Source organism: Neoarius graeffei, chromosome 13 (genome assembly GCF_027579695.1).
Source record: "Neoarius graeffei isolate fNeoGra1 chromosome 13, fNeoGra1.pri, whole genome shotgun sequence".
Taxonomy (NCBI): domain Eukaryota; kingdom Metazoa; phylum Chordata; class Actinopteri; order Siluriformes; family Ariidae; genus Neoarius; species Neoarius graeffei.
In genome coordinates this window covers 55,324,435-55,346,139 of record NC_083581.1, presented here as the reverse complement: position 1 = coordinate 55,346,139, position 21,705 = coordinate 55,324,435, and the positions used below count along the sequence as shown (strand labels likewise).

General features: G+C 42.0%; 2 protein-coding genes across 2 annotated transcripts in view; both read right to left on the bottom strand.

Annotated features, from left to right (window-relative positions):
• Positions 1–3,982, bottom strand: part of slc17a9b (solute carrier family 17 member 9b) — a 39,306-nt gene extending 35,324 nt beyond the window's left edge. The window contains exon 1 of the mRNA XM_060938064.1: positions 3,132–3,982. Within this exon, the coding sequence (XP_060794047.1) occupies positions 3,132–3,262 (131 nt within the window). The 5' untranslated portion in view covers positions 3,263–3,982. The remainder of the gene's footprint in view (positions 1–3,131) is intronic.
• Positions 3,983–4,684: 702 nt separating this feature from the next.
• On the bottom strand, positions 4,685–8,756 carry gid8b (GID complex subunit 8 homolog b (S. cerevisiae)). Its single transcript, XM_060938066.1, has 5 exons — positions 8,700–8,756; positions 6,884–7,011; positions 6,595–6,791; positions 5,865–6,062; positions 4,685–5,041 (listed from the first exon to the last, which is right to left on the bottom strand). The coding sequence occupies exons 2-5, from the start codon at positions 7,002–7,004 to the stop codon at positions 4,868–4,870; spliced, it is 690 nt and encodes a 229-aa protein (XP_060794049.1). The 5' UTR covers positions 7,005–7,011; positions 8,700–8,756; the 3' UTR covers positions 4,685–4,867.
• Between the last annotated feature and the right edge of the window lie 12,949 nt (positions 8,757–21,705).

Here is a 21,705-nt window from a genome sequence, read left to right as displayed (position 1 = left end):
ACAGATCCACAGGACAAAGAACAGGAGGAACAACATATACAACACGCACTGAAGGCATGTCAATATCCACAATGGGCAATATCCAAAGGGGCGGAACAGGTTAAGAACAACAAAACACAGAAGAAAGAGAAAAAACAAACTAACAAACAAGAACACAGGGGAGTAGTTACATTACCATACATCAGGGGAATAACTGAACGCATTCAAAGAGTAATGAGGAAACACAACATTAACACACCTGTCAAACCACACACAACACTCCGTCAGATCCTGGTTCATCCCAAAGACAGAATACATCCGGACAACAGATGCAACACCATATATGAGATTCCATGTCAATTATGCAATAAAACTTATATTGGAGAGACAGGAAGGAGTTTCAACACAAGAAAAAATGAACATAAGAAAGAGTGCGAAAAGGAGACAGCTACAAGACAAACCCGAACAATAAAAGAAAAGGCACAACAGGAAAATTATAAGTCAGCTATAACAGAACATTGCAAAAGGGAAAATCACATTATGGACTGGGGGAATGCCAGAGTCATCCGCACAGAAGATAACAAACATCAGCGCTGGATCAGGGAGGCCATGGAGATCCGTAAGCGAAGCCCGAGGACCATCAACCGGGATGAGGGAGCATACATGCTCTCCCATACCTGGAGTGACATCTTGCAGGGGACGAACAGACAGTATAAGGCGTGACCGACCTGTCAAACCAGACAGGAAGGCCACGCCTTCAGAAACAGCAGCTGATAAAAGATGTGTCACCAATAACATCCGGTGACACTCTGAGGAAGACGGAAGTTGTACGTCGAAACATGTCAGGTAAACAAACCCAAAAATTAGATGTCTGATAAAAAAGAAAAAAAACAAAAAAAAAACAAAAAAAAAAAACCTTGAGACTGAAAGGTTTTAACAATCATCCAAATGACTGAACGTAAACATTGCTACAGTAACATACCAGCTATGATGTTGTTGACATTAGCTAGTGCTAACAGCTAGCTGCTAGTACACTGCTACAACACAGACACTGACCCTAATAATACAGTTCTTGGTCATTGCCTGGTAACAGCAAATTTATAACGGGCCATGTCTCAACAGACTAAGAAGTTATTTCAATGACATTTAATAACATTTTGTTTATCCTGAGGACCGAAAGTAAATGAAAATGTGAACAAACCTTAGCTGTAATAAGATGGCGACCACCGGCTCCAGGGACGACCCACTGATGTAGGCATGTTACCCAGCCTGACACAAAATATTTGTAGGCATCCAAACTCTTATACGCTTTCAGATCAATACCTGTGTATGGCGATGGGTTTTTAACGACATAGGTATACAGATCATGTGGGCCGAAGTCAGGTAAAGACGAGGGCTTCGTGTACTTCCGTACGTCAGTGAAAAATCCTGGTGGAAGCAGGTAAACGTCGTTCTCTAAGCCTGCTAACCTCAATTTTTGCAAATACCTCTCCCTCTGCTCGCCCTGTAAATGCCCTACGTCGCTGGATAGTGAAGGTGTTTTCTGCATCTCGCTCCTTTTTCTTTTATGTTTTTCGTTTGTCACCTTCCTCGCATTCAAACTGATTCGAGCCGTGCCGTCCAAAATGGCAGCCTCACATGACTTGGTCACGTGGATGAAAAACCTCAATACTTGGTTTGGGACGCTCACCAACAACAGGAACGCTAGAAAAGTTGTCTTTAGCATAGACTTCAGAGAACAGTTTCTTCAAGAGTTCCGACTTTAGTTTACCATCACTACTGAGCTTCCCATCAACTTTGAAGTCACCTACACCAGGATAGTCATTTTTTAATTGTTTTATATATATGACCTGTTAATTGAAAACCATTCCAGGTGACTCCCTCACGAAGCTGGTTAAGATAACGCCAATAGTGTGCAAAGCGTCGTCAAGGTAAACAGTAGCGACTTTGAAGAATCTAAAATACGAAACGCATTTTGTTTTTAACACTTTTGCGTCCCACATAATTCCATATATGTTCCATATGTTATTTCATAGTCTTGATGTCTTCAGTATTGTTCAACAATGTAGAGAATAGTCAAAATACACAAAACCCTTTGAATCATGAGGCGTGTACAAACTTCTGACAGGTACTGTACATTAAAATTGTCACCGTCACGGTGTTCTCTTAAACTACACGCTCGATGTGTGTGTTTGCATGCCACACATGCCCTGCAATGAACTGACGTCCCAACCCAGGTGTGTTCCTACCCAAAACCTGTTTCAAGATACAGTAGACTTTGCACCTGCTTCAACAAACCCACCAGAATAAAGTAGTTTACTGAAGGCGAATAAATAAACTTGCAAGCACACTAGAAGCCAAGGTGGATGATAATGATGACGATGATAAATGACTTTTGAATGTGATGCATGCCAAGATGTCTTTTCAGATAATGCAGTCATTTTAAATAGAATATCATGGTTATATATTTATACATCACAGTAATAAAAGGTTAAACTTATCTGGGATGTTGTGATTTTATTATTATTATTATTATTATATTAACTAACTTCCAAAGCAACTGTGGATTATTTTTGCCCCTCCCCCCGCCAAGTTATTTTCAGTCAGGTTTGAGTTTCACAAAATTTGAGCATGTAGCCTATATTTCCACATGGATAAAATAATATCCCTCTTTCATACAAATTCTATTCTAATATACACTAACATACACGGGTATATTTGTTTGCTAAAATGAAGTTATAGTCTAGACTAGCTAGTTTAGCTTTCACCCAAATTAGTGTTGTCTTCCTAGCTACTAATCACCTCACATATGATAATGCTACATAACTTGACTCATTGATCCAAATGCTAATTAATTTGATGGAAAACTCTTCTATAACAGCAGTCATTATCGTCTACTTTGATGGATATTCATTTAAAAAAAAAAAAGTGTGTGTTTTTGTGGTAGAGTTGAAAAAACAGCCACATCAGCTAAGCTTCTATCTCTTCAGAGCTGAACCAGACACCGTCCTGAATGGTTCGAACCATTGTGCACTACATGAAAGGCGTCCTAGTAATCGTATCATTTCAATCCCTATCCAGTGAACCTAAGTAGGGAGAAAAGGGTCAATTTGGGAATCAACGCGCGCATGCGCATTCACTCACTCACTCACCTGGACCAGTTCTGACTCGATTCCGGCCACTTTTTCTGATGTCCAGCTCCTTCAAAATCATCCTCCGGCTTGTCTTTAACACTGGCCAGGTCTGGACTGGAGTTCTTGCCATGTTTTTGTAGAATTGCCATTCAACAAGAAGTTTTCTTTACTTGTTTTTTGTGCCTTCCTTCCTTCCTGAGGTCTGTTTAGTTCGTCAGAGCGAGAAGCGGTTATGGCAAAGTAGTCTCTGCTTTGCTCTTATATCGCAGTAGCGTCATCGTTTCTGAATGTCTGCTCAGCCTCTGTAGAGTCGTGCACCGCAAAACAGGCACTTTGAGAGGTTTGTTTTGCCTCCTGAAACGTCAAACGTAATCCTCTGGTTACCGATAATCCACGTGTCAATGATTTCTTTCTCTCTGAGCCACGCAGTCGCTCCAGCCCCTCAGTGCGCTTCAACCAGGAAGTAACGTGACTCAGCCCCTTTTGACCAAAACAAACACTGGTTCTGAGAACCGATTCACTATCCGATTAGATGGATATTAGTTAAATCTCTCTTTTATACAGGCGTAACACAGATCACGCCTGGAATGCGACTTGATGCCAAAACACACGAGAAGATCGAGATCTGAACTAATCTGCGTTCAGCCCAAGAAGACCTCGCTCCGTTTCCGATATCGTACAGCAGACCGGTGTGTGTAGAGCTCGGTGCTGTCAGTAATCAGCGGATGATGGACCGCACTAGCGGTAACATCTGGGCTCTGTTTGTCCCTGTCCTGGAGGTTGTATCCAGCGGTGCACGAACCAGCTGTAGCCTTTTCCTTAGTGCCCTAACGTAGTGAACGTAGCGCCCCTCTGCATGCCCTGCCCTGTATAGCTCAACTACTCACAGTAAACAGAATTATGCAATAACTTTTTAAAAAAAAACGTATTTAATACCTATGTAAAGCATCTCAGAACTTACTTATTGACCTCCTATAAATCATACAATGTGAGCAAGGTAAATAATCCAAGACATCATAATGAAGTGAGAAATTCACAGAGTAGATGATCCTCCATAATACTCACGTTTACAAAATGTTTTCCCCTCGTTATTACAGAGACCCCTAAAGTGCCTAAAGGTATGGGGTTTGTTTTTGTCTTCATCTTGTGCACACACCTGATCTTTTCTCCCCACCTTTCAGGACTTTAGGGGTTCTGTACATTACAGTCCTTTGCACTGCAAATAAAAGTTACAGAAACAAAGTTCCACCATCACCCATTTCATCTGTCCTGTTGAAATGATTCACACCCGAGTGGACAGAGATCCATAGATGAGGTAGAAAACCTGAATGTTACACTTAACCAACACGTTAACATGATCTGCTATTAGGTCCGAGGCATAATCTACATTTAAAAAAAAAAAAAATCTCTGACCAGTAATATTTCTGAATATTTGTTGACAGAACAGCAATTCACTTCGAAACACAATGACAAATTCAATTCAATTCACTGTGCCAAACCCAGAGATAATTGTCTGTGTTGAAAAGTGTTCCTGTTTCGGCTATAAATCAAACTTAAAATACAAACAAACATTCCCATTTGCACAACCCATTTAATGCAAAAAAGTCTCTGATAAGCAATAGTAGATATAAGTATACTAGACAGAAAAAAAAAAAAATCAGTCACTGACTGAATATAAATATTGAAAGGGGAGGCAAAAATGTCCATTTGACTTCCAACACAATGTTAACACTGAGCAGCTCTCATGTTCCTCTCTATTTGGGGTCCTCGATCGTGCCTTTGCTCAGATCAGTCATTTTAGGGTACTTGACTTTCTTCTGGTCCAGTTCATTCTGAGCCCACAACAGAAGTTTTAGGAGTTTCGCCAGTTTGGGTGTCGACTCTCGGTTCTCATAGTCCAGGACAGCTTGGTTTACTTCACTCCATACCTATTAATACGCACAAGCAGTGAAACAGTGTAAACCTGCAAGAACAATGCCTTACAAGAATAAAATGCATTACATACACAATATTTTTACATCAAAGCTTAAGACATCGATGAATAGTTTAATAATGCAATAGTTGTGGCCTTACAAAAGGAAACATTTATTTCCTTCAGGGTAATGCCTGATTGTTCTATCATTTATTTAAATCTCATTATATTTAGCTATCGAAACCCTGCCCCAGAGAGGTCTGTTTAATTTCAGAACTTTCCATACACCCTATTTTTATATTCAATCTGTCATCAGATTCCAGGTCACATTATTTATAGTCTATATAACTGACAACAACTGTCTGGGATTTCCACCACTGGACCAAAATTCATTCATTATCTCTAGCCGCTTTATCCTTCTACAGGGTCGCAGGCAAGCTGGAGCCTATCCCAGCTGACTACGGGCGAAAGGCGGGGTACACCCTGGACAAGTCGCCAGGTCATCACAGGGCTGACACATAGACACAGACAACCATTCACACTCACATTCACACCTACGGTCAATTTAGAGTCACCAGTTAACCTAACCTGCATGTCTTTGGACTGTGGGGGAAACCGGAGCACCCGGAGGAAACCCACGCAGACACGGGGAGAACATGCAAACTCCGCACAGAAAGGCCCTTGCCGGCCCCGGGGCTCGAACCCAGGACCTTCTTGCTGTGAGGCGACAGCGCTAACCACTACACCACCGTGCCGCCCCTGGACCAAAATTAGGAAAACAAATATCGCAGACTGCCAGGACCCCACTTTGAGAAGCATAATTAAATATTTGAAATAACCTTCTGTCTCTGCATCATGTTGAGGAGATCTCCAAACGGTGACTCTTCAGGGTTATCGAAGGCCAGCAGTGCGAGAGTGCGCTCCATCTCAGACAGACAATCTCTACTCTCCTCGCCCTGCTCAGCCAGCTGCGTCTGTGCAAACTCTAGCGCCGCCTCCGTCTCCCTCAGGCGAATTAACTCAATCAGATGCTGCTGCTGCGCACAGATCAGATGAGATGGGTGGTGTTTAATCTACACACACACTGGAAATCGGTGAAAACTGAAACAAAATGCTCATGAGGGAAATTACTGAAATACGTTGATCAGCAGTAACATTAAAACCACTGACTAACACTGACTATCTTGTTACAGTGGCACCTGTCAGGGGGTGGGATATATTGGACAGCAAGTTTACAGTCAGTTCTAGAAGTTGATGTGTTGAAAGCAGGAAAAATGGGCAAGTATAAGGGGCTGAGCAGCTGTGACAAAGGCTAAATTGTGATGGCTAGATGATTGGGTCAGAGCTGTTTTGGCAGCATGAGAGGGACCTACACAATATTCATGTGATGGCTGATGTATGCTGGTTTTACTATTAATGCCATTTTGGATGCAAAGTTCTAGCAATTACAATGTGAAAGCAGTGTTTACTTAATTCATTTCCAAAGTTCGGTTTGGTTAGTAAAAGCCTGAAGCACATATGTAAGGCTAGCCTTCCCACTGGGGTTTTTTGTTTGTTTGTTTTTTTAACCTGGAGATGGAAGTATAGGTAGCGATTAGTATCTAGAAGCTCAGGATGCAGACTGTTGATCAGTGCAATGGCCTCCTGAATTTGGCCCTTCAGAATCATCTCTCTGATCTTTATCCTCTCATCAAGTGAGTCCAGGTCAACACTTGGCTCGATTCCTGATTCCAGTCTGAATTTCTCTGCTGCCTCCTTAAAACCCTCTAGAAAAATAAATACAAATGTTAGGTCTTTGCACAGTCCTAGCCTTTCAGAATAATAAACAGCAAATGGGGGGGGGGGGGGGGGGGTGTACCTGTCACCAGATAATTCATGATGAGCCGATTCATGTCTGCCCGCTGAACATGGACATTGTTGAGCTTTTCCATCCATTCTTCTCGAGTTATGTCCTCTGGCTTTTCAGCATAACTCATCATTAGGGGTCTTGAATTAAAAAAAAAAAAAAACATGAGCAAACAAGGGAGTAAAAGTTCAAATAATCAATTCCTGCATTCTACTGAAGTTTTAGTAGGGACATGACTATCGCTGTGATTTGTGGCTTCCATCTGGGTTCCACTAGCCGTGATTAGGTTTTCCTCTTGTAGTTCAGAGTGCTCCCAGAAAAGTCAGAACTACTGGCTTATTTTTCAGAATTCGGAGGATTCTGATTGAGGACACCATTGGGAAAAATGTAACCACGGACTCAATTTCCAATTCTTTAGTGCTAGTTTAAACCGCTGTGATTGTGAGATCACTGGTTTTCTCATCTCATTATCTCTAGCCGCTTTATCCTGTTCTACAGGGTCGCAGGCAAGCTGGAGCCTATCCCAGCTGACTACGGGCGAAAGGCGGGGTACACCCTGGACAAGTCGCCAGGTCATCACAGGGCTGACACATAGACACAGACAACCATTCACATTCACATCTACGGTCAATTTAGAGTCACCAGTTAACCTAACCTGCATGTCTTTGGATTGTGGGGGAAACTGGAGCACCTGGAGGAAACCCACGCGGACACGGGGAGAACATGCGAACTCCACACAAAAAGGCCCTCGCCGGCCACGGGGCTCGAACCCGGACCTTCTTGCTGTGAGGCGACAGCGCTAACCACTACATCACCGTGATCATTGTTTTTTTTGGGTCATAAAATCATTTTTGCTGAATGGGACTAAAAACAAACAAAACAGTCTTTAAAGTACTTTCAATAAATTTGAATAAGAACCACACGAGTTTTATTGCTTGCAAATTTCGGTTCCATGGGCAAGAACATAATCATGAGAGAAGGAATTGTGATTCCTAAATGCTTCATACTAAAACTTCTAAAGAAACATCACTTTCTTACATAAGGCTAGTCAGTACCTCAAAAATATTTATTAAAAAAAAAAAAAGTTATGGTAAAATTCTTATTTTTATGCTTCAGGTCACAGCTTTTGTTTTCATTTCAGTGGAGAACAAAATAATGAAAGTTTCAAGTAACCAGTGTTTTGTTATTACTCAACTTATAAACTTGATCTTGGTATCATTTTAAAAGATTTTTTTTCTTCTTCTTCCCCAAGCTCATTCTATTTGTTTTACCAATTAACCATGTTGAAATTTTTGCTCATGTGCCTAGTTCTAGTAAAACATGGAGCTTTGAGGCTGGATACAGATTAGATATTTTACCTACTTGAAATAACTTGGAGCAGTAAACACAGCTGTAACATTTCATTAAAAAAAAAAAAAGTAATAAGTAAATGCTGACTTGTGATTCAGTTCCAGACCATTTCATTATACCTGAACAGCATAATAATAATAATAATAATAGCCTTAAATTATCAGACATATTCACACGATGAAACTGAACCCTTCCAAAAAAGAAATCTTTCATAATATAAGATAGCAGAAGGTTTACACTGCTGGCTTCATTAACACAGTGAACTCAACATCCCCAGCAGTGTGATTATTCAGGCCTTCCCCGAAACCACAACACTGAATCCTCCAAACACAGCAAAACAAAACTCAAGCATCTTCTCTCGTCTGAACCAATTATGACCAACTATCGACTGCTAATCAGCCGAAACACTGAACAATAATCACACTATAAAACAAGTAGCGCATAAACTGTTTACAAAGCGAATATCAGTAAATTTTACCTGATACTGTTACTGCTTAGCAGCAGCTTGGAGTGCAGGCGAGCAGGGCCGCGAAGCGTTTGATCTCGCGCGACTTCGTGACAAACGAGATTACGCATGTTGCCAGATGCTTCGAATTCACCTCAAACTCACATTTTACTAGTGATGGGAATTTCGGCCCTTTTTCGGGAGCCGGCTCTTTTGGCTTACTATAAGGAGCCGGCTCTTTCGGCTCCCGAGATTTTATTTTTGATTTAATTGCTGCAATTAACTAGTTAATTAATTACATTATTTATATTTTATCAATAGGATGTTTTCCATTTTATTTTTTAGTTTTTGTAGCCATTGTCAAGTTTTGTAAAGTATAGCAGTGTAACAATGTTCTAGCTATAGAAATAAAACTTACTTACCAATTAATAAATTATTTTCTCACAAACATAATGCAAAACTGTGTTATATTAACAATATAAAATACACAGAAGACATCAACTGTTTATCCTTTATGGCTTTATTTCACACTCGACCTTGAACAAAATGCCACAAAATAAATTCTCATCTCATCTCATCATCTCTAGCCGCTTTATCCTGTTCTACAGGGTCGCAGGCAAGCTGGAGCCTATCCCAGCTGACTACGGGCGAAAGGCGGGGTACACCCTGGACAAGTCGCCAGGTCATCGCAGGGCTGACACATAGACAGACAACCATTCACACTCACACCTACAGTCAATTTAGAGTCACCAGTTAACCTAACCTGCATGTCTTTGGACTGTGGGGGAAACCGGAGCACCCGGAGGAAACCCACGCGGACACGGGGAGAACATGCAAACTCCACACAGAAAGCCCCTCGCCGGCCCCGGGGCTCGAACCCAGACCTTCTTGCTGTGAGGCGACAGCGCTAACCACTACACCACTGTGCCGCCACAAAATAAATTATAAAGTATAAATCAGGCCTAAGAAACTATGAAGCAAAGTTGGAAATTATTTTAACAAACACAGAACAATGTGCAACAAAATATTTTATTAAATAAAATATTAAATAAGTATATAAAATAAGTATAAAAAGTATAAAGTACAATGAACAAAGAAGTAAAAATTACAAAGAAGTGTCAATAACAAAAAACTATTCACATTAAGACTGCACAAACTCCCAGAATAAGTCTTTAGTGGAGATTGGCATTGAGGAAATGTCTCGTTGTATACCGCAGATTAATCTGGGCATGCCAAGGCGGTTGCCGACCGAACCTGTCAATTTATGAGCGACAATTTATATCATGAGCTTTAGGAATTCACGGCAATAAAACAATGATCATGGTTGTCAAATAGACAATCATCCTTCAGCTGAGCTGAACTCTCTCTCTCTCCGTCTCTCTCTCTCTGAGGCACCTAAGGACAAAAAACTAATTTGGCTCCCCAACCCGGCTCTTTGAACCGGATCGTTCGCGACCGACACATCACTACATTTTACACCTTCAGTAAGAAGAAACCTTTGTCACATGCACACTTCAAGCACAGTGAAATTCATCCTCTGTATTTAACCCATCTGAAGCAGCGAACACACACACAGAGCAGTGGGCAGCCACACTAGAGCGCCCAGTCAGGGGTTAGGTACCTTGCTCAAGGGCACCTCAGAAAAAGACCACTCCATGTTAACCTAACCACATGTCTTTGAACTGTGGAGGAAACCCACGCAGACACAGGGAGAACATGCAAACTCCACGCAGAAAGGCCCTCGCCAGCCGCTGGCTTCGAACCCGGAAACTCCTTGCTGTGAGGCGACTGTGCTAACCACTACACCACTGTGCCACCGCCTTCAGTATGAGGTGTCTGTGGCCTGTGACCTAATGTGTCATCCTGTTGCAGTTTTGTCACTGTGTTTTTGGATGTGTGTGTGAGTGTTGTTCTGGACTGTATAGTGCTGGGCTTCTGAAGCAAGTTGTATACGGTTAGAAGTTTACATGGTAATATTGGGCTTTCAATTATTATTATTATTATTATTATTATTATTTTCTTCTGATCTGGGCCCTGTACTACGAACGGAGGTTAACCTACCCAGAAGTAACCCAGGGTTCCCCCGCTAAACCGGGGTTGACAAAACCTGGTTATCTTGTTTGGGGTTAAACGGTACTACGACGCCAGTTATGAAGTTGATTTGTTGAACCTGGTTTAACCTAATCAGGGTTAATGCGCGTTCACGTTAAAGGGGAGGTTATCAGCGCAAATCCCCACTGTTCACAATGGCACGGCCGCCGCACTTCACGGAGGAAGAATGCGCTGTCATAATGCAAAGCTACGAGGAGTTCAAAACAACATTAAGAGCAAAATCTAACACAGCGGCTGCCAATAAGGAGCGGCAAGCATGTTGGCAACGAATTGCCGATCGGGTAAATGCGCAAGTACATTCTCCCTTCTACATGTTCCACAACAGAAGTATAGGATGAGAGAAAGCTTCATGATCAATCACAAGTCACAGAAAATGGTCCTTCGACGTGGCCCCAGTCATATATAGCTTGTTTAATGTCCGAAAAATCCTGAATAAAATTTGGTATGGTAAATTCATGGAGTAGCCTACTTAAACTGATATGTGCACAGAGTCACATGAATTAGGATGACTGACTGTTCAGTCCCTTTGACTAAGTTGGTGTATGTCCTGTGAACATTTCAGAGGCAACAGCAGTGCCAAACGCACCTGGCAACAGGTGAAAATGAAATATAAAAACATCATTCATAATGGTGTGTGTGTGTGTCGTTCTTTTTCTGTACTGTGTTTCAGATGAAAAAGCTTTTGCCCAAGGACAAGAAGTAGGCTAAACAGCATTTGCCTTTTATTTATTCAAGTTTTATCTGTTTGCCTAATAGTTCAAATTGTTTTGTATATAGTTTATAATGTAGTTGTGTGATATTAATGATAATATTGTGGAAAAACTACTTTGCACGGACGTTCATTTAACTTATTCTATCGTCATTTTGTTTGTTCTATTTTTGTGTATTTTATTTATTTATCTGTTTGTCTAGTTGTATCTATTTTTCTAATATTTTTTGCATTAATTGTTTTTTCCTATTAAAATAATCTTGTGTTCTTGTTATAGCTTTATCTATTTATCTGACTGTTTAGTTGTATCTTTTTGTTACAATTTCAATATTTTTAATATAAGTTTTTTTCTATTAAAATGTTCGTTATATTTATTGTAGTTGTATCTATTTTATCTCAGACTTAAATATTTTTGTAAAACAAGTGTTTTTCTATAAAATATTCTTGCGTTCTTGATAACTATGTTCTTGAGTGGGTTCTTTTTTTTTTTTTTACAGAAAAGCCGTTCTGCATGGACATTCATTGAAGCCCTCGTTGTTTTTTAATGGTTATTTATGAGCGTTTAGGGGTTACAATAATGTAAGTCTAGGTTGCTTTATATAAAAGGTATGTCCAGAAATATTGATGTCACTGTCTAAGCAGAGGGATCTGGCTTCTTTAGACGCTGTCTTCTTAAAACTGAATAAATATTTAAAAAGAGCCAAATGAGCCAGTCTTTTGAACAGCTCTTTTCAAAGAACGGATCACAAAGATGCGGATCCCGTCAAAGAGCCATAAATCCCATCTCTAATCTGCGCTCCGATATCGCACGGGTCATCCAGGTACGCTGGCATTGTCTCATCTCATCTCATTATCTCTAGCCGCTTTATCCTTCTACAGGGTCGCAGGCAAGCTGGAGCCTATCCCAGCTGACTACGGGCGAAAGGCGGGGTACACCCTGGACAAGTCGCCAGGTCATCACAGGGCTGACACATAGACACAGACAACCATTCACACTCACATTCACACCTACGGTCAATTTAGAGTCACCAGTTAACCTAACCTGCATGTCTTTGGACTGTGGGGGAAACCGGAGCACCCGGAGGAAACCCACGCGGACACGGGGAGAACATGCAAACTCCACACAGAAAGGCCCTCGCCGGCCCCGGGGCTCGAACCCAGGACCTTCTTGCTGTGAGGCGACAGCGCTAACCACTACACCACCGTGCCGCCCCTCGCTGGCATTGTCTCTAGAGGAAATGTCGGTGGAGAGGTGGTGTTTAAAAAGGGCGTGGTTAATCGGAAACCTCGGGTTAACCAAGAACATAACCTGAGACGAGCAGGTTTGAGATGCAGCGTAAGTTGCCATGGCAGCATACCTCGGTTTGAACATAGCCAACTTTCGTAGTATGGGTTAATCGGGAAGTTACGCTGCACGTGATCAAGTTACTCTCGAAGTTACCCTGGTAAGCCAGAAAACCCGCTTCGTAGTACAGGGCCCTGTTCTTTTTCTGAGGAAGAATAACAATACAACATAACTTTAAAGGAAAAGGCAACTTTTGTACAAAATCACCACAAATAGATAAATATATAAAGTAATCGATCATGGAATTTATAGAGAAAGAACAGACCGCATAACAGTATCTTTTAATAATATGGGCTTGCGCTGAGCTCAGCGAAGATGCGTTCCGCCATATTGATCTACTGCGTGACGTCATGCGGCCCACCACTGAAAAGAACTCTTCAGTGCTTCATGGTAATAAGGTAAAAAACCAGTACAATCGCTTCTTCAAAGTTTCACCAAATGGTTTTATTTATGCAACTTAAAGCTCATAATACTGTATAACTTTGGTTGAGTAAAAACACGGAGCAAAAACATGGCTGAATCCTGAATGACTCCTATTTGGATTTGTCCTACCAAGCCTACTGCGCATGCGTGAAGCGGCTCGGCTCGGTTTTCCCTTTCGGGCGCTCTCGTTTTCTGTTAGAATTTGATAAAGAAAAAAATAAATAAATATTATTTACCAGCTTACCGGGTCCATGAACATAAATCTGACAGCTGACAAGGTCGGGATATAAACGAATCGAATACAAGCCACCCGCCGGGACTCCTAATCACAGTGATCTGCTTGTAAACACTGTTTTCATGGGCCCAGTGACGTCACAGATCAGAAGGAGGCTCATTAACGAAAGATTCTGATTGGTTTATAGTTGCCCACAATCTCAAAATGGCTGACTCCTCCAACTTCGGCTCCTCTGTGTCAATTCATGATTTCAAAGTTTAAAATATTTTTTCATGTTCGATATATAATGGAAATAATTAACGGAATTGATTACGTATATGTTTTTCTCCTATTACACACCTGGTTTTGTACAAAAGTTGCCTTTTCCTTTAATAAGAAAAAAATAAGTGTGGTGTACAAGTTTTAATTTATTTTGGATTTTCTGAAAATCAACCCAGGGTCAAAAATATACACACAGCACCTAATGGGCGGCACAGTGGTGTAGTGCAGCGTTTCTCAACCTTTTTTCAGTCACGGCACCCTTCAGAAGTATGCAAATTCTCAAAGCACCCCCATATAAAATATAGGGGAGAGCGGGGTAAGATGAGCCACTTTTTACATTTTTCATCATAACTACATGTTAAAGCCATTTTTGCTTCCAGTCTACACACCATACCAAATTTCAAAGTGTACTGTTACTATCTGAGCAAAAAATAATTGATAAGCTGTTATGGTTAGAGTGATATTACCTCTTGAAAAAAAAATGTCAAGTGGCTCAACTTACCCCATGCACGGGGTAATGATGAGCCACTGTGTGGGGTAAATTGAGCCAACACAAAACATGTTAGGTTAACAAAGTAAACAACTTTTATTATTAGAAATGCAATCAGTGAATCAAGTCAAGTCAATCAAGTGGGGGATAGGGCCGTTGCATAGAGAAGGGGAGATGAAGAGAGAGGTGATAGAACGAGATGGGATAGGGAGGGATAGATAGATGGATAGAGAGAGAGATATATGCATAGATAGATAGAAAGAGGGATGGTTAGAGAGGGAATGAGAGATATACTATATTATAGAAATTACTAAAACAGTAGAACAGTGCCAAAAAATCTTATTTCTTTCAGTAGGTTAAAACATTGCTAAAACATGCAGCAATCATTCCATCAATCATTTCATCATTATTCAATGTTCCAAGCGTTCAAATTGCAAGGGAACACCATTTGCCTCTCCCTCCGTGCTGTCCCCCCAACAGTAAAGGGGTGGGGCAATTTTTTCACAATATCCTGTCTTGACAGGACAGCCTTATCTTTCTCTTTGAAGACAAAGGTCGGCTTTCTTGCAGAGCCATGGCATGACCGGCTTCTTTTGACAAATCTTGCCTCTATTTCGAAGACATCCAATTTGATTATCTGGCCAATGAAGAAATGCACTTTCTTCTTCCCCGTGAATTTTGCCACAACATAATCCCCCACATCTAACAACTGGTCTTCCTCATCTGATGTTTTATATATATATATATATATATATATATATATATATATATATATATATATATATATATATGTTGTTGTCATATATGACCAGTAAATGTGAAAACTTAAGTGTCATCCATATTGGGTAAGCTCAGCCACCAATGGGGTAAGTTGAGCCAGTGGCTCAACTTGCCCCACATCTAATGGCTCGTCTTACCCCGTGGCCACCATTTTGTAGAAAAATGCTAATAAAGGGGATTAGGCTAATCAAAATTATTTTTATTAGCATTCATATCATAGCTTAGAAAGCCACTAACTTAACCCTAATGTGTCTAAATATTATTCTACTTTTGTCTTCTCTAAATCATCTTCACTGTGGACAAACATGGAATTGACTTAGAAAGCACAAAAACACATTTTTATAAATATCTCCCTCACCTAGTTTGACATGTGGTGCTCCTCTCCACAAGTGTAAGTAAATGGTCCCGCCCCCCTTTGAATGTGGTCACATGATCACATTTGTTTACTGTTTCTTAGAAACAGGGGGTGGCTCATCTTACCCTCTGGCTCATCTTACCCCGCTCTCCCCTACGCAGTCACGCTGACCATACCCCGGCAGTGACGTTGTAACATGGGAAAGGGGGCCGTGAGACAAATTTTGATGATGCATGAGGCGGCGATGATCTGCATTAGTGTAACTATCGTTTTTTGGAATTTTAATTCATTTAATTTATTTCAGTGTTAGAATATATAATTTTTTGACGGCACCCCTAACGAAGCCAGACGGCACCCCAGTTGAGAAAGGCTGGTGTAGTGGTTAGCACGATCGCCTCACAGCAAGAAGGTTCTGGGTTCGAAGCCAGCGGCTGGCGAGGGCCTTTCAGTGTGGAGTTTGCATGTTCTCCCTGTGTCTGCGTGGGTTTCCTCCACAATCCAAAGACATGTGGTTAGGTTAATATGGGACGGCCTTGGGCTGAGGTGCCCTTGAGTGAGGCACCTAACTCCCAACTGCTCCCTGGGTGCTGTTAGCATGGCTGCCCACTGCTCTGGGTGGGTGGTAAAAGAGGGCAACTGGACTTGCTTGAAGATTCTTGAAGACGTTTCACCTCTCATCCGAAAGGCTTCTTCAGTTCTGTCTGACTGGTAGGGAGTATCAGGTATTTAACCTCTCATGGATGAAAAGCTCATCTAAGGTGTCGTTGAGTCATCCTGTTGGTGTGGGTCACTGGGGGCTGAATGTGAATGGCCTCGAGAGTCGTTAGGGTGATCAATGGATTGCCCGTTAAGGTGATCAATGGAATGCTGATTCTCTCTGTCCTCCTGTGAGCCACTGAAAACAGCTGGGTTTTGGTGTGCATTCAGTTGTCTGGGAAGTGTGCCAAGGACTGCATTGTAGGTGGCTGATAAATTATGTCTTAGGCCCTGTCCACACGGCAACAGATTCAGGTGACTCCGATACAATTGCTTATCGTTTAGGCCTGGCGTCCACACGGCACCGGCGTTTTGGGTGCCCAAAACGCAATCTTTTTGAGAACGGGTTCCAGAGTGGAAAGATCTGGCAACGTTGCCGTTGTGAAGTCGTCTGGATGAGTAGAACGGATTTGTTTACGATGACGTCACAACCACATGACTGTGAGTGCTTCACGCCGGGTAGAAGTGCAACGAATATCACCAGGAAAAAGCCTTACAGAGCACTAGTGAGAGTGAAACACGAGCTTGGATATTATTATTATTATTATTATTATGTTCAGTGTTAGTTCACAGTAGTAATGCAGGAAGCAGAATAGTGACAGTAATAGTGAAGCAAAAACATGCAATTGTACAAACACTGCAGCTCTACAGCAAAATATTCATTTCTGAAATGGTCTGATTCTTAACACCAGTAGTGCCAATGATCTTCTCATTGCGATGCGAGTTGTCAACAAATCCTATAACTTGGTTCATGAAATGCGCTTACAAAATATTTTCACTGTGAATATTTATTGTGTAATGGTGCAATCCCGCCAGCAAAAATAGGGGAAAAAAGGAGCGATCTCACCTCTTCAGATGTTGATTTAAGTCCGACAATACATTCCTCAAAAAGGGCGTAGAGGAGCAAATTAATCCAATTTATTCCGGACCATTAAAGACACCGCCTTCCGTGTAGAATCATACGTCATCCTCGCCGCCATATTGGAGAGGTCAAAGCGGAGAATAAAGATTAGCTGCGTTTAACTGTACCAATAGGTTTACCGTCCAAACGAGATCATATGGGATTACCTTTCACAGGTGAGAAGCAACAAATTAATCCATCAATGTGTATCATTCAATTTATTCCGGACCATTAAAGACGCCGCCTTCCGTGTAGAATCATACGTCATCCTCGCCGCCATTTTGGAGAGGTCAAAGTGGAGAATAAAGATTAGCTGCGTTTAACTGTACCAACAGGTTTGCCGTCCAAACGAGATCACATGGGATTACCTTTCACAGGTGAGACTGGAAAAATACTTTTCATTGTATTTGGTCATTATAATGTAATTTTACAAACAGATTTTCCTGACTTTGTGGCTAATATGAAGTCTCACGCATAATAGTTTATGCGCATGCGTCCTTACTTCTTCTATTGTTCTGGTGTCTCCGAAGGGACCGTCTTACAGCGCCCCTAGAGGTGAGCCATGTGTATTGCATCGTTTTCAGCAAGCGTTGCGTTGCCATATGGACCTGATATTTTACTGATAGTTGCCCATTTGGACGCGATATATTTTTAAATAACATCTCGTTGCCGTTGTCGTGTGGATGTAGCCTTAGACCCCCACCTCTGTTCAGTGATGGCTGTTCCAGGTTGACAAAAATGGCTTCTTTAACTCCTCGCTCATACCAACGATCCTCTCTGGCTAAAATGCGTACGTTGGAATCCTGAAATGAGTGATGAAGGTAGACAGCAGAGTCCTGGCCTGAGGAACTGGCTCTCCTGTGTTGAGCCATACGCCTGTAAAGCGGTTGCTTGGTTTCACCAATATACGAGTCCGTGCATTGCTCACTGCACTGAATTGCATACACCACGTTGTCCTGTTTGTGTCTGGGTATTCTGTCCTTAGGGTGGACCAATTTCTGCTTCAGGGTGTTACTGGGTCTGAAACGTACCGGAATGTTGTGTTTATAGAAGATCCTCCTGAGTTTCTCAGATAGACCAGAAATGTAGGGAATGACAATGTTCTTGCGTTTGTTCCTGTTATCCTCCTTGTCCGTTATGTTCCTTTTCCTGCTCTTGAAGAAAGACCAGTTGGGATACCCACAGTTCTGAAGTGCTTTCCTGATGTGATTCTGCTCCTTCTCTTTTCCCTCTACCGTTGTAGGGATGTTCTGAGCCCTGTGTTGCAAGGTCCTAATGACCCCCAATTTGTGTTCCAGTGGGTGGTGAGAATCGAAGAGTAGGTACTGGTCCGTGTGTGGGGGTTTCCGGTAGACCTCGATGCTAAGGCTTCTGTCTTGTCTAATGTGTACATCACAATCCAAGAAGGCTAGATTATTCCCACTTACGTCCTCCCGAGTGAAATTGATGTTGATATCCACTGCATTGATGTGTTTAGAGAAGGCTTCCACTTCATGGGCTTTGATTTTAACCCAGGTGTCATCCACGTATCTGAACCAGTGGCTGGGAGCAACTCCTGAAAAAGTGGTCAAAGCTTTATGTTCCACTTCCTCCATGTAAAGATTGGCCACAATAGGGGACACCGGTGAGCCCATGGCACATCCATGCTTCTGTCTGTAGAAACTTTCATTAAACTGGAAATAAGTGGTAGTCAGGCAGAGGTCAAGCAGGGTGCAAATCTGGTCCGTGGTGAGGTTCGTTCTATCCAGTAAGGTGTTGTCTTGAAGGAGTCGTTTTCTAACAGATTCAACTGCTTCTGTGGTGGGAATGCAGGTGAAAAGAGAAGTGACATCATAAGAAACCATGGTTTCATCTAAGTCTAGTTAGATGTAGATGGCTCTGGGTATGTGTGTGTGCTCATTGCTCATGTGTGTGTTCACTGCTTCAGATGGGTTAAATGCAGAGAGGAAACTTCACAAGTGTGTGATGAATAAAGTTGTGCTTTCTTTCTTTAATACTTGGTGAAACGTCCCTTAGCAAATTTCACCTTGACCAGGCACTTTTGTTGTCCATCAACAAGCTTCTGGCAAGTTCTCCTTGAAACATTTTCAATAAGGTTGAGGTCAGGACTTGTTTTATCTATTCCACAACCAGCTTTGATGCATGTTTTGGGGTTATTGGCCTGTTGGAACACCTGATTGTATCCAGGTAGCCCTCCTCCTCCTCCTTCATTATTCCATCCAATTTATGCAATGCACCAGTTCCACTGGCAGCAAAACAGCCCCAGAGCATGACCGTATAACCACCATGCTTAACAGTGGGTCCAGCGTTCATCTGTTCCTCTAGTCATTGTAGCCAAACAGCTGAGGGTTTTTTTTTCTTTGTCCATGTGGTCAGCTACAAACTTTAGTTAAGCTTGAAGGCATCAATTTTGAAGCAGAGGCTTCTTTTTTGGATGGCATCCTCTCGGTCCATAGCAATGTCGCTCTCACTTGACTGTAGACAGCATTCCAGCAGTTTCCAGTTCATGGCAGGCCTGTGCCTTGTTTTCTGGGTTGTTCCTAACCATCCAACCCAATTTCTTCTCAGCTGAGGGTGACACTTTGTGTCTTCTTCAGCAAAGTGGCTTGGCAAAATGGCTATACCTCCTAATAACTTTTACTTACTCTTTTACTTACAGTCATTTGAACTGATGAGCTTGGAATCTGCAATTGCTTAGAAATGACTCCAGGAGACTTTCCTGACTTGTGTAAATGTACAATCCACTTTCTCACATTTGTATTGCACTCAAATATATTGTGTATTAGTCAATCCAATGAATACTCGCACACAAACCCTTTTTTTGTGGGTACAGAGAAGCTACCAGCTGTAGTCAATCATGATCACTAACAGGAAGTTAACAAGCCTTGGCAAATAAAAAGATGTTCTGGAACTTTAAGCACCACTGAAATAATTATCTAGGTGTCCTATGTGTATAATTTTGATCCTGTGTTGATTTCAGAAAACCCAAAATAAATTAACTTGTGCACCAAATTCTTGTTTTTTTTTTTAAATGAAAGATGTACAGTATGTTGTACGATAATTCTGCCCCAGACAAAGAGCAGTTCCAAGAAATCATTCTAAGCCCAGCATTGCCGTGATATTCATGTCCACGTATGTAAACTTCTGACCGCAACTGTATGTATACATTCACCAACCACTTTCATAAGAACACTTGTACCTCTTCTCATCTCGCCAGCCAACCATGTAACAACAGGGCAAGGCATAAAAGTATGCAGATACAGGTCAAGAGCGTCAGTTAATGTTGACATTAAACATCAGAATGGGGGAAAAAATGCAAGGTCAGTGATTTGAACTGTGGCAGGGTTATTGGTGCCAGACAGGCTGGTTTGAGTATTTCAGAAACTACTGAAATATTAGCCTTACTACTTATGTTTCAGATTCTTTTCAATTAACTGATGTTTTAGGCGGCACGGTGGTGTAGTGGTTAGCGCTGTCGCCTCACAGCAAGAAGGTCCTGGGTTCGAGCCCCGGGGCCGGTGAGGGCCTTTCTGTGTGGAGTTTGCATGTTCTCCCCGTGTCCGCGTGGGTTTCCTCCGGGTGCTCCGGTTTCCCCCACAGTCCAAAGACATGCAGGTTAGGTTAACTGGTGACTCTAAATTGACCGTAGGTGTGAATGTGAGTGTGAATGGTTGTCTGTGTCTGTGTCAGCCCTGTGATGACCTGGCGACTTGTCCAGGGTGTACCCCGCCTTTCGCCCGTAGTCAGCTGGGATAGGCTCCAGCTTGCCTGCGACCCTGTAGAAGGATAAAGCGGCTAGAGATAATGAGATGAGATGATGTTTTATGCATGCAATGAACAAACATGACACTGAGTGACTATTTTAGTTCCTTAAACAATGTCAGAAAAGTTAGTCAAGAGCCTTATATCCTTAAGCAGAGCAGTGGCTGAAAGAAGAAAGTGATGGCAAACACAGTACCCTCTCAACTATTGAAAATGTTGATCAGATAGTCTCTAGAGTTTACACAGAATGGTAATGGGGGGGCATCCAGTGAGCATCCATTATCTGTAGCCGCTTATCCTGTTCTACAGGGTCGAAGGCAAGCTGGAGCCTATCCCAACTGACTATGGGCGAGAGGCGGGGTACACCCTGGACAAGTTGCCAGGTCATCACAGGGCTGACACAGACAAACAACCGTTCACACTCGCATTCACACCTACGGTCAATTTAGAATCACCAATTAGCCTAACCTGCATGTCTTTGGACTGTGGGGGAAACCGGCGCACCCAGAGGAAGCCCATGCAAACTCCACACAGAAAGGCCCTTGCTGGCCACTGGGCTCGAACCCAGGCGACAGTGCTAACCACTACACCACCGTGCTGCTCTGTTGCAAGGTATTGTCTGCTGAAAATATTTATCCAATAGTTTTGACTATTTCAGTAGTTTTTACATAAACATCAAGTTGGTCTAGATGTGCTAATGTCTTACTTTCCAACCTTAGATATGAAAACAATTTATGGAAATATCCCCTATTAAGCCCAACATTCTAAACAGACATATTCCATATAAAAACTAATAGATGACCAGAAGAAGACTCAACACAGAAAACACTGTAAAGACCTTGGATCACTAATTGTGTTTTATCTTTTCTTAATTAATTAATCCCTACCTACCTACTGACCGACCGACCAA

Excerpts from the sequence above, each read along its gene's own strand:
- gid8b (XM_060938066.1), bottom strand. The coding sequence starts at position 7,004 with ATGATGAGTTATGCTGAAAAGCCAGAGGACATAACTCGAGAAGAATGG. Across the intron at positions 6,792-6,883 it reads CATGAATTATCTGGTGACAG|AGGGTTTTAAGGAGGCAGCA; the intron begins GTACACCCCCCC and ends TTATTTTTCTAG. Across the intron at positions 5,042-5,864 it reads ACATGATGCAGAGACAGAAG|GTATGGAGTGAAGTAAACCA; the intron begins GTTATTTCAAAT and ends GCGTATTAATAG.